Source organism: Zea mays, chromosome 9 (genome assembly GCF_902167145.1).
Source record: "Zea mays cultivar B73 chromosome 9, Zm-B73-REFERENCE-NAM-5.0, whole genome shotgun sequence".
In the NCBI taxonomy this organism is placed as follows: Eukaryota; Viridiplantae; Streptophyta; class Magnoliopsida; order Poales; family Poaceae; genus Zea; species Zea mays.
This window is the reverse complement of record NC_050104.1, coordinates 130,678,614-130,691,101: the sequence shown is the minus strand read 5'-3', so window position 1 is coordinate 130,691,101 and position 12,488 is coordinate 130,678,614. Positions and strand designations below refer to the sequence as shown.

Below are 12,488 nucleotides of genomic sequence, written 5' to 3'. Positions count from 1 at the left end.
ACCCTCAGCCTGTTATTTTATGCATGATATGATTTTGAGACAAGTTATTATGGCCACCCAAGCCGCTTGCCGCAATCAATCCTTAATATATTTGATACAAATGATTTGAGAAAAGGTGTGAGTTTTTCAAAGGAAAATGCTTTTCAAAATGTGTATGATGAAGGGTTTTCACCCTTATCACCTTTGAGTAGGGATGATCAGGGACTCCCTGGTTTAGGGGAGGGCCTAAGGTGATGGCTCAGCTGGTTTAGGCGTGAGCAGAAGGATTGTCCCCTCGTATAAGGACCGGTTTGTCATCTTTCACTACCTGTACTCATGACAAGTACAACCACTCGATACTGTGTGGGCAGTCACTCAATCTGAACTCGTACGGTCCAACCCCAGGGTTATGAAGGCTGGGGAGCACCGGGAGGATAAGGAGGGGGAATGTTTTGTCCGGTTTGGACATGGTGGTGGCCTGACTCTTTCCGGATAACCGTTAAGGTTAGGACGTGCGGGGAAAGAAAGAGATTCGGATTCGGATCTCACTGATCATGAGATCGCAGAGCCGGACTAGTGGGTAAAGTGTACACCTCTGTGCAGAGTTTGAAAACCTATTCGAATAGTCTGTGTCCACAGGAATGGACGAGTCTGGTATGGTATGGCAATTAATGTTTTGTTTTCAAAAAAGGGTGCGTCTGAGAAAAATGGTTTTTAAAAGGTTCGGCGGTTGAGCCGTGAGCTATGGTGGACGGGAAGTCCAGTAGCTGTTTTTGAAAAGGAAAACCAGTGGGAAACTGCTGAGATACCTGGATGGTTTAGTCCAGGGGATTTTGTTGTAATACTGAAAAACTTCCTGCTCCTTTTGGAGAGGATGCGCTTTACAAAATACAAAATGTTTTTCAAAACAACCCTGCATAAAATATAGTTGTTTATGCAAATATCCTGAGCTCCACATATTCCATGCATTATATCTGATTTCCCCATTCCGCGGGTGAAGGTGGGCTGCTGAGTACGTTTGTACTCACCCTTGCTTATTTATTTTTTTCAGAAAAAGGAGATCGGGTAAGAGTTACGACTGTTCCCAACCTTGCCTGTGGCTGTTGGACCGCTGATTTGCTTCGCTGCGTATATCGGGCTGCTTCAGCCCCACTCTGATGATATGTCCCGAGTTGTGGACGAACTCTTAAAGTTGATCGCCACTTTTATAGGTTTGTCTCGTTTAAGCAGATCTAGAATCATCTGTTGTATAAATGTGTTTACTAGCCTCTTAGGACTAGTAATTGTATCACATTTGAGTCGCAGAGGATTGGGGCGCTTCAGTCCGGCTACTGCACCTGGGTGGCCCGTCGCCGCACCCGCGACTGCGGATGTCCGTTTAGCCACCGCTTCCCCCGATGGGGAGGTGAATTCTGCCTCCGCGATAATCGCTTGAGAAGATTGCACGCCCGCCATCGCGGCGGTTACGACCGCCGTGGAGCCTGTGTCGCCTGCCATCGCGCCTGAAACGCCTGTCGTGGAGCCTGTGACGCCCGTCATCGTTCCTACGTGGGTGGATGTCACGCCTGCGTGTTCGACCGACACGCCGATGGGGCTCGACGCCGCGCCAACGAGGCCCGCCGCCACGCTGTTGCGCTAGACCGCGAGACCCGCTTGCTGGTGGCGGCCGCATGGTGTATATGATGAATAGAACGGAACTCGCGAACAAGAAGGAGATAACAGATGACAAAAGGCTTCACAAATCGTTTTTAATGGAAATGGTGGGTAATTACCCCCTAGCTCCATGAGTCTATTGAAATTTATCGTTTTTGAAGCATCGTTTTTTGCTTCGTGAAAAATGTGAAGTTAGTCTCAATTTCATCTTTTCTTGTGAAGCTGAGATGGTGAATCTGGAGGTGTTTGCCTACGTTTTTATGGAGCTAATCTAGATTTTGTGAAGCGAAGCGGTATCAAACATCCCTAAGGGCTAGTTTGGAAACTTAAATTCCCTTCGGCATTGAAGGGAGTTTCCAAACTAGCTCTAAGGCTGTCTCCAGCAACGTCCTCTATATCCATTCTTTGTATATCTCCTTTACAGTCTCCTTTAAAAGATTTCATCCTCTATATCTTCTTCCTCTCCAACAACATCCTCTAAATAACATCCTCAATACTCAAATACCTATATTAGAGATATTTTTTATTTTTATTTTTTATACATACGTATTTGTCATACTCTCAAATGTATTGTACATATTTTAGTCTTGTTAAACCGGTTATTTAAAAGTATTTAAATGGATAGGGGACCGTTTAGAGAAACTTTATATATAGAGAATCCAGCAGCGTCCTCTAAATTTAGAGAACTGTTTAGAGGACGCTGCTGAAGAACGTAGATGACCATTTAATCCTCTATATTTAGAATAGAGGAAGCTTTAGAAACCTTGCTTGCTAGAGCCGTGCTAGGGATGGCAACGGGTACAAAACCCGCGGGTATTGGTTTCATAAACCCGTACCCGCCAGGAAATAGCAAACCCGTACCTGTGCCCGCAACCCGTGTCGGGTATTGTATAACACCCGCACCCGTCACCTGCGGGCGCAACAGACCCATGGGCACACCTACGGGTGCAATAGACCCACGAGCAAACCCGCGTGCCCGCCAAGCATCTACTAGCAAACAATCCATCCAGTTTCATACAACAAGCAATGATTCTAAACACATGCAATTTCCAAATAGTTCCATACAGCAAGCATACAACAGCTTCAGTTCCAAACTGGAATCCTTACAAACAACCATATTGTTTCCTAACACATACAATTTGCTTAGAAACAAGCATACAAGTTTGCTTAGAAACAAGCGGAGTATGTGTGGGAACTGGATTGGGGATTTGCTGAGACCGAGCTTATATATATATCGGGTTCGCGGGTATACGGGCACGAGTTCTAACATTTTATACCCGTGAAGATAAACTTATTGTGTACAAATTTAAACCTATACCCTTACCCGTGGATATAAACTCAAACCCGTATCCTATAGAGTTTGTGCCCGCGGTCACGCGGGTAATCTGTACCCGTTGCCATACCTAAGCCGGGCTATATTCTAGGCACGTCCATGGCTCGGGTGGGCCGGGGGGACGCGGTTGCCGCGCACGCCAAAAGGCAAGCACCATCATTTCGCCCCGTTGCAGTACCAGTAACGCGTCAGGCGTCCCGGAGATCACGGGCGGCGCATTTCCAGCCCTTCCCGTGCATCCGTCAATTCTTCGCCAGTGCTACGGCTAAAAGCGACATCGTTGATCGAACAAGGAGAGGAGAAAGCACACTATCACTCTCCACTGAAAGCCTTTTGAGCGGTTCATACGCATATTAAAAAAAGACAATTCTTATATAGTCGGTAGCACATATGACACTGTTTTTATATAGTCTTAACTTCATTTAGAACTATTCATTTTTTTACTGAGAATTATATTTTTCTTTGGACCGGGGGAGTACGCAGCAGTAGAGCAACATTTGAAGGCACCAACACGTCAAGGAATCCACGGAAACCATACTGGGAACCTTGCAGTCACGTCCGTATTGTCCGTTCAATCAATCGTGTGTACACAGCACACTTGACGACACCGATGCGTCAAAAAAATCGACACACAAAAAAAGACAAGTACTGAAAACCCTGCAGTCTCGTCCGCCCAGCCCAGCAACGAACAAGAAATGAAGAAATCGACGGAAGGGGGTGGACGGACGATGTCACGGATCCATCGATCAAGAAAGCAGACCCGACGACTCAAGCACCACACCACCACGCGTTGCCAGGTGATGCTTCTTGTTGCGGTGGTGGTGGTGGGAGACGAGGAAGTCGTCGTCCGGCGTGCGCTCGTGCCCGGCGAAGACCTCCTCCCAGATCTCGGCGAAGGCGCGGAGGATGAGGTGGTGGTGCTGCGGCGAGTTCAGGGACAGGAACCGGTGCAGCAGCTCCCGGAGCCCCGCGCCGTCCACGATCTCCTTCTCCACGATCATCTGCAGCATGGACCGCCGGAAGTCGCCCAGCGGGTTCGCCGACTCCTTCACCACCGCCACGCTCTCCTCCACCCGCCCGGACCCGCCCTCGCCCACGGCCCGACGCTGCCGCCGCCCGCCGCTGCCCTGCAGCTTGCCGGCGTCGGCCTCCTCCTCCGCTCCGGCCCCCGCGGAGTGCAGGAAGCGGACGCTGCGCTCCAGCTCGCCGAGCTGGCGCAGGAGCGCCGACAGGCTGGGCGTGCTCTCCATGCTGCTGGGGCCGTCGTCGGTGGTGTCCGCGTACAAGGACGAGGACGAGAACAGGGAGGGAGCCTCCGTGGTTGACGGTGCCGCCGCCGGCCTGTACCCTCCTCCTCCTCCTCCTCTCGTCGGCTTGGTCGTGGTGGTGGTGGTGGTGGTGACCGACATGCCGGTAAGGGGAGTGGTGGACGCGGCGGTCTGCGGCGTGGCCGTTGGTGACTTGTCGGAGCCGTCGGAGATGGAGATGGCCTTGGTGCCGCCGCACCCGCACATGAATCCGCGGGCCTTCTTCCTGATGCACAGCCCGCCGCCGGCGCCGCGCCGGCGCGACATCAACAATCTCATGGAAGGCTCTTCTTCTCCGGCGGGCGCGGGCGCGAGCAGGGCGGAGATGCCGCCGGATCGGTGGCTGCTGCGCCCGCGGTCGTGCACTCGATCGTGCCGGTGTGTGTGTGTTGCGGAAGGAAAAGGGCGACGAGGAAGGCGAGGAACGGAGACGGAGAAGGCCTTAAAAAGAGCGAGCAGTTCCGGATCGTTTTTGTGGGCTGGGGCCACAGCCATGCAAAGTCAAACGGCTACATTACTGTCTTCGTTTTTGCGTGGACATGATCTCCAAGCAGGTCATGGTGTGAAGTTTCAAACGTTTAGATTAAACCCTAATTAAGCACCAACTCATCTGGTGACGTCAGACCGATGCCAGACCTTTTTTTTCACATCTCCCATAAACGGCCGCAATCAAGATAAGATGCTATTAGTATAAGGTAGTCATATTCTCCAAGAGAAAAAAATAATTTGCATAACTATGATTCCTACATATATATGCATGGATATTCTAGTGTTTGATTATGAAAAAAATGTAACACAAGTTAGCTAGCTGTGTGCTTGGCTTGTCAAAAAAGCCTAGCGAAATATCGGGCAGGGTTGATAACAAACAATATTTTCCCCTCATGTAGAGCCACAAATAATCACCTAGTCATAGTTAGAGTCCACATTAATCTCATATGCAAGTCATTCATGACATTGACACGATCTATGGCTAAGCTTTGACTAGCGATTCTTATATGCACGATCTATATGGCTAAACTTTACAATATTTTAAATAGCTACAACTATACAATTTTTTTTATGACGAACCCAGTAGCATGAATTTTATGTAAAGGAAAATAATCGGAGCTCCACATTCACACATGAATATGCATATAGCCAACGATATAGATCAAGTAGTAGCACTAAGCTAATAGGCTATGTACACAAAGAAGAAAATACGAGCAAGAATAAATTAACTTCTATACTGCTGCTAAATTTTCAGCGCCGAAATCATTAAAAATCCGGTAATGGTGACTCGTAATCCACGCATCAACTTTATGATGTAGTAAATCTATTTAGAATAATTGTAGCTGTCGGTGGTTAAAACTATATATTTTGTGACTTTAGCCAAATCTCATCAGTTAAACGACCTAAGGTACATGCGGAGTGTTTATTACCACAGTGATGAGCAACACGTTACTCTCCCACATAGCGTTGACATTTCTTAAAACACTGCATTTATGGTAATTGCATTGGAATGAAGAAAAGTGTGTACGTAGAGGATGTGTAGCCAAGCTAGTTTTTTTTTTTTTTTGGGAATCAGTAGGACGATCCTATACCAAATAGTGGTACGAGCGCATCTTGTTTATTCCATGCCAGCGCCTACACAATGTGCGATGCCTCTTAGAAAGAAAGAAAGGAAAAAACAACACGCAGGATAGAACAGCTAGAGCGGCCTTGTCCTATATATCTGCGTCTGTTGACACGTTTCCATCGCTCTAGGTAGGGCGTCATTAGCCCCTTGCAAAGGACAAGAGTAGTAGGCCTTTGCCGAGTGCTCTTTGCCGAGTGTTACACTCGGCAAAGCCTTTGCCGAGTGTAAAATAGCCTTTGCCGAGTGTCTTAGACACTCGGCAAAGAACACGTTTCCGGTAGTGAGGGGCGTGTTATTATCTAAATTAAATACTTACCATTTATGTTAACGTTTGCATGAACAGGTGCCCCGGCGCCCTAAATATGCGGTCGGTAATGCTACTCCCTTGTTATTGTATCCTAGATAATTGTCACCATCATCGCTCTTGATTAGTTTGCCAAACAGTTGTATAAGTTTGGAAAAGCTGGCACTGCTCTTATTTGGATGCTGCACTATTATTTAATTATCCAACTTCGTACGTACGTCAACACTGCGACGACACGGGTAGTTTCATGGAGGCTGGAATGGATAGGGAGAACGAGAGCAGCGAAGGTTGACGGTCGACGCCGAGGCAGACACCCATCATTGGTCACGTACTGGGTGTCAGTCTGGGTCTCAGTCTCACCGGCATTTGGCCGGCGGGGCGCGGGGGCGACGAACGTCGAAGGAGCAAGGGAAAGGCCTTCAATGCCGCCGGCCGGCCGCTTCGTCGTCAGGGGGAGCCGGGCAGGTGCAGTGCAGGGCACGCTTTTAGGTAGGCTTTTCCCGGCCGCACGTTGTGTTATTGTGACTTGTGAGTACGGAGTACTACTGATGAGCTCGGCCGGAGGGCTTCTCTCTGTGTCGCGCGGCGCCTTTTATTTCCGGCCTTGGCGTAATGGCGTTTGGAAGGACTAGGACCGTAGGACCAGTGGACGGAATACCGGTGGCTTGTCCGCTTAGTTTATTTAGGGTGTGTTTTGTTGGATGTACAAAAAAAAATTGGAATAGAACAACCATATTTTCTACGATACTTGATAAGGGTTACATGGTGGTGATGTGGTCCCACAAAATCCCCCATCCCTCTCGCGGTCCCTCCATAAGTCTGAAGTCAACCAAGTCAGCTGACCACCATCCAAACAAAAACTGGGATGCTTCCATCTAAATTCATCCTCTGTACCAAACAAAAAGGTGGTGAATGTTAGGATGACCCTGCTTTCAAATCTGGCTAAATGTTAGGGATGATCCCGCCTCATCCTATTTTAACCTCAAATCAAACACAACCTAAGCTTTTTTATAAGCTGAGTTAATATTCTACCTCGGTTTTGTTAACGAGTAAACTCACGGGCTCAAACAAGTTATCATATTTCAATAAACGAAACTATATGCATATCAGTGGAAAATGTCACGTGCACGTGCAATGTCAATGGAATATGGATTAAACTGACGACTGATGAACTGTGTTTGTTAATTTGGTCTGTGCGACTGTGCCAATGGGTTTAAAACCGACGGTCATGTGTGTCAATTGTGAATTTGAATAATGATGATGTTGAATTGATGTGTTACGTTAAACTGCGAGCATAATTACTATTTTCTGTTGTTAAATTTGTATAAAACTAACTAAAAATTGATTATGTTGTATATGTAATATTGTTTTTCTCTAGCTCACGATCTAAATGAGTTGAGCCGATCTGATTCTCTGACTCGGTTTTTTTAATAAGCCGAGTCGAGCTAGATCATTGGCTTAACGAACCAGCTTGAAGCTTTAGCGTTGAGCGTTATCCGGCGTGCGTGGATTTCGCTTTCGAGTTGTGCAGGCGCATGTCAGGCAGGCTGAGTCGAGCACCGAGAAAGAATGATCGGTTTCCAGTTCCACGTCTGCAGTGGCCCAATCATGCCGGCCGGCGCAGGCCGCTGTGATGGTTGTGTCAAAGGAACAAAGTGAAGGTGAAGCTTCAGGTCTTGTGGACGAAAACTCGTGCGGTGTCCACTGGGCGGAACTCAAACTGGACTAGCTAGTAGTAGAAACGGGAGAAGAGGTACTATGAGAGGAAGGCCCCGAAAGAAAGAAAAACCTTAATTGACCTCCCTCGGTTATTCTACCGTCCTCGTCCAATTTTCCTCCATGATCCACAAAATCAGTTTTTTTTTCAACCCTCTCATCTTATCTTACTTTGTACACTGACGTCGTTGATGGTGGTTTTAATGATGTGGCGATCTAAGGGGTAAATCGGACTATTAAGTAAAAGTTCAAGAGGTAAATCGAACTAGAATATTTTTATTATAAAAAAATCTATAAACGTAATTAAAATTTTATTCAATTTATCTGGTTTAATCTTGAAAATGTATACAGAACTCTAAAGAGCAGTAAAGTTTTTTTTAATATATAAAAAGTAGCGTGCAGTAGTTGGCTCGAAGGCCCAGTATGATATCTATTCAGCCCAGTTCTTTTAAACTACTGCCACTTTATTTGCTCATCAGTACAAGGCCTGGGCTTCACTCTCTTTGTCCGTTCAAGCTTTCAGCGAATGGATGAAATGAAAACTACACCTCCTCATTGCCCTTCGTGTTCGCTGACACCATGGAACGAGCTGATCATTCGGCGATGTAGCCATCAGTTGTTCCAGACCCAGCTTTCTTAGGTGTTAGGATGAGACACCAAACATAGATTTGTCTTATCATTTAGTTCTAATCTGTATAATTAGTTTTAGAATTTTAGAATATATTTAATACTTCTAACGAACATCCAAACATTCGATGTGACATGAACTAAAAATAAACTAAAAACCATTTAGAATTGTAACTTTCAGCCTGTTCGGTTGACTTTAAACCGTACTTTCTTCTACTGTTTTTACAATGTTTTGTCTCTATAGATTATAGTTGTAAATGCATGTAGGGTGCGATAAACTAAATTTTACATTGTAAGGTTTAAAGATCAGATCAAATTGGAATTAGATCTATTTATATTCATTTTTAAAATAAAATTTAGTTAGGGTATTATTATTTTGTAAAGAAGTATTTGAATCGTGATCATTACCACTCCTACTCGTGAGGGGTGATTTTGTTCTTTAAATACTAAAACAGTACTCCCTCTGGTTTCCTATTAGTTGTCGTTTTGGATAAGGTTCGAGTCAAACTTATAAAATTTTGACTACAAATAACTATTTCGTTATTTAGTTTTGGAACCTAATATTTATATGCACCAATTTATCATAAAAAGTACTTTTATAAAAGTATAAATATATTAAGAGTTTATTTGTATTTTAACAAAAAATACTGGTCAAAGTTATATTTTGGAGACCATGTCGTTGTCCTAAATGACAACTAATAGGAAACCGGAGGGAGCAGGTACATAATAATCCTGGCCCGGCACACATTGATTTTCGAGATTTTCAGAGGATCCTAGCCCAATGCAGGCCGAGGTACGACTGGCAAACAACCGAGCGTAGGCATGAGGGACGCGGGTCCTCTGAATTTATGCATTTGTGCAGTTGTGTCACTGCACGTGGGACCCAGTTCTGCTCAGTCCCGCGTGTCAGTGACCCATCCACAAATTCAGAGGATCTCAATCCAGGCATGAGGCGGCGCGCGCCGAAACGAGCAGGCAACGTGCCACCGGGCACCCACCACGTGTAGGCTAGGGCGCCACACCCCCCTCCTGCGCCAGCCACACGAGCCGTCGCCCGATGCACCCGCACCACGTAAAAAGATGCACACGTCTCGGTCGCCCGCTCGACGCACCGCACACCCTAGCATAGGAGGCAAAGAAGTACAGAGGGAGGAGGCGGGCAGCAGATACGCGGCGTGACAGACACCCAGGGCCAGGAAGGGTGCTGTTTATCCATGCTGCTCCGGCTGAAGATCGTCGTCGGCGTCCACTCGGTGGTGCTCCCGGTTCCTGTTCCAGGCGGCTATGGCCATGGCGCCTGCTACGCGGCAGTAGAGCCCTGCTGGCGCCGCAGCCGGAGGCCAGCGCTAGCGGCGGCGGGTGGCCTCGTCGCGAGGCGGCCGAGGCAGAGCGCCACGGTGGTGATGGCGCTGAAGGAGGAGCCGGAGGGCAGCAGCCGCCGCGGCTTCGCCGGCGGCGGTCCGAGCTGGGACCCCGGGCTGGAGATCCAAGTCCCCTTCGAGCAAAGACCGGTAACCCCAGATGCTATGTCTAGTAATTCAGATGACTGATTTGTGGACATTATTTCATATTTCCAAACGTTTTTTTTTTTTTGTTTTTGTTTTGGTGCAGGTGAACGAGTACTCTGCTCTCAAGGATAGCGCCCTCTACTCGTGGGCGGAGCTGAGCCCAGGGTCCTTCTTCCTCCGCCTCGGCGGCCTGTGCCTCGTGACCTTCACTGTGCTCGCGGCTCCAATTGCCGCCGCAAGCTTCAATCCAGGAAAGGTGCGCCGAAATTCGGATCCCCAGCCTTCTCTGCATACGTACGTCCCTGTGATTTTAGCTTGGCCATTTCTTCCTTGGTCTCTGAAATTCTGCCCAAAGCCACGCAGGATCCACTCAAGTTCGTGCTAGCAGCTGGGATCGGGACGCTGCTTCTGGTGTCACTGGCGGTTCTCAGGATATACCTGGTAAGGACATGATCGAGAGAAGAATTGGTGGTGTCGACTTTGCCGACGGATTAATTTGTTCTCAGCTTGTGCTAGTCTTGACTTGAGCTAGCGCCGTCTACCGTGTCCCTGTGCAGGGGTGGAGCTACGTTGGTGATCGCCTGCTGTCAGCGGTGGTACCGTACGAAGAAACCGGATGGTACGACGGCCAGATGTGGGTGAAGCCACCAGAGGTGAACAAAAAACAAACAAACATGATTCAATGGCCACCAAGATATAGCTAGTTGCACAGATAGATCATGTTTACACTTCTGCATTTCCATTGAACTACAGGTGTTGGCCCGTGACAGGCTCCTGGGATCTTACAAGGTACTAACGCAAATTCTTTTGGCACCCCGCCCCCAAACAAAGCACACTTCATTTGTGGTAAGTCTCACCGACGACGAACCTCTGCTCTGCAGGTGAAGCCGGTGGTCAACCTGCTGAAGCAGACGCTGGTGGGCACCGGCGCGCTGCTCGTGGGCGCCGTGTCGCTCTTCGCGTTCGCCGCGCCGGTCGAGGACTTCCTCCACGCCCTGAGCCAGCCTCCCTCCTCCGCCACCGCCTCGTCCAAGCCGAGCTTGAGGTGCGCGGCCGTCACGTACTCACGTGTGCCCACGGTCCACGGCGAACATATGCTGCAAGCAAAGCTCTTTGCATGGTGCGTCTCTTCTCTTGTTAACTGCAGCTTCGTTTCATGATGCGTGCAACGCATCGCCCCTACGCAGGAAGGAGGAGCTGCTGCGGCTACCAGTCGAGGTGATGCAGGACGACGACCTCGCTGCGGCCGCGGCCGAGGCCGCCGACGGCCGGCCCGTCTACTGCAGGGACCGCTACTACCGGGCCCTCGCCGGCGGTCAGTACTGCAGGTGGGACGACCTGCTCAACTGATAAATACCTAGAGCAGTATTGCTGTGGTACGACGCGGCAGGACAGGACGTATTTTTTTTGTCAGATGGGAAATTTCGGACTGAACTGCTAGAAATTGAGTTCTTAATGGCACACAAGCATAAGGAACAGCAAGAAAAAGCAACACAGAATCAGAGAAAAAACAAGAGTTTATATATTCACTTTTCTCTCTTTGTTTCTGGAGTTACATCTGGTCTTTCCGTTTCTTGAGTTACCTCTGATCTTTTTGTTTCTTGAGTTACATCTGTAGAGAGTGACCTTTTATTTACAGCAAAGGATGCAAGGGTTAATACACATTACAGTGTGTACTTCTCAGTTTCTCCCCTCTAACTAATTTTGCCACCCTCGGAGTCATCTGATCACATTACCTTTTTATACTGATTTTACAACACTCTCCCTTAACCAAATTTATGCTACACGCATATCTTATAAAAACTCTCCAAAAAATCTAAATTTATATAATATAGAAAGATAAAATAACAAGAATGCCAATGAAGATAATGTTGGGTGTGTTCTCTAGCTCGGTCAAGGTTACCGAGTCGTTCTATCCTAACTAATTGTACCCTGATCGGGGACATGACTATATTCATAGATGTGTCCCTGAGGTGCTATATGAGTCAAAGGAAAGGGTTGATCATCCGTAACCCTAGCCGCCATAGTTCCTAGACGATCTGATCTCCTTTAGCCCTTGAGTGACAAAAAATGTCAAACTCTCTAGGGCGCCGGTAGACACTAATGGTTCTACCTCATCGGCTACTGACGTGCCACCCCAGCTCCTAGATTCATAAGGAGAAGGAGAAACAAGTCTAAACGGTGGCGCTCTACGCATGGACTTGACACCGACACCGACTTTCGTCATCCACCTCGAGCTCAAAGGTATAGACCATATACTCGTCCCACATCTTCTTCTACCTCATCGTTCCATTACATGAGTAAATCTATCTATCGCTAAGAACTAGGATAGGTCACAGAGGGAAATTGGCTAGATCCTAAAGTCTACGAATCTAGCGCTTCTCCCATATGTGTAGTATTTCACATAGCATATCTTTCACATACTTCGCTAACGTCCTAAAGCAAT

At 47.7% G+C, this 12,488-nt stretch overlaps 2 protein-coding genes across 3 annotated transcripts; one reads left to right on the top strand and one right to left on the bottom strand.

Moving 5' to 3' along the window:
• Positions 1 to 3,488: 3,488 nt before the first annotated feature.
• Positions 3,489 to 4,659, bottom strand: LOC100280525 (uncharacterized). The gene has a single exon (NM_001153443.1). It carries the CDS (start codon positions 4,549 to 4,551, stop codon positions 3,712 to 3,714), a length of 840 nt encoding a protein of 279 aa, NP_001146915.1. The 5' UTR covers positions 4,552 to 4,659; the 3' UTR covers positions 3,489 to 3,711.
• A 4,915-nt stretch (positions 4,660 to 9,574) lies between these two features.
• Positions 9,575 to 11,752, top strand: LOC100278439 (uncharacterized). 2 transcript variants are annotated; one of them, XM_008660228.4, is made up of 7 exons: positions 9,575 to 10,045; positions 10,146 to 10,298; positions 10,406 to 10,483; positions 10,600 to 10,695; positions 10,796 to 10,831; positions 10,924 to 11,162; positions 11,230 to 11,752. In XM_008660228.4, the coding sequence occupies exons 1-7, from the start codon at positions 9,749 to 9,751 to the stop codon at positions 11,390 to 11,392; spliced, it is 1,062 nt and encodes a 353-aa protein (XP_008658450.1). In that variant the 5' UTR covers positions 9,575 to 9,748; the 3' UTR covers positions 11,393 to 11,752.
• Positions 11,753 to 12,488: the final 736 nt, after the last annotated feature.

What these genes read in the sequence shown, in the direction of transcription:
- LOC100280525 (NM_001153443.1), bottom strand. Translation starts at nt 4,551, where the DNA reads ATGAGATTGTTGATGTCGCGCCGGCGCGGCGCCGGCGGCGGGCTGTGC.
- LOC100278439 (XM_008660228.4), top strand. Translation starts at nt 9,749, where the DNA reads ATGCTGCTCCGGCTGAAGATCGTCGTCGGCGTCCACTCGGTGGTGCTC. An exon ending in CGGTTCTCAGGATATACCTG is followed by an intron (nt 10,484 to 10,599) that starts GTAAGGACATGA and finishes GTCCCTGTGCAG; the next exon opens with GGGTGGAGCTACGTTGGTGA. An exon ending in CAAGCAAAGCTCTTTGCATG is followed by an intron (nt 11,163 to 11,229) that starts GTGCGTCTCTTC and finishes GCCCCTACGCAG; the next exon opens with GAAGGAGGAGCTGCTGCGGC.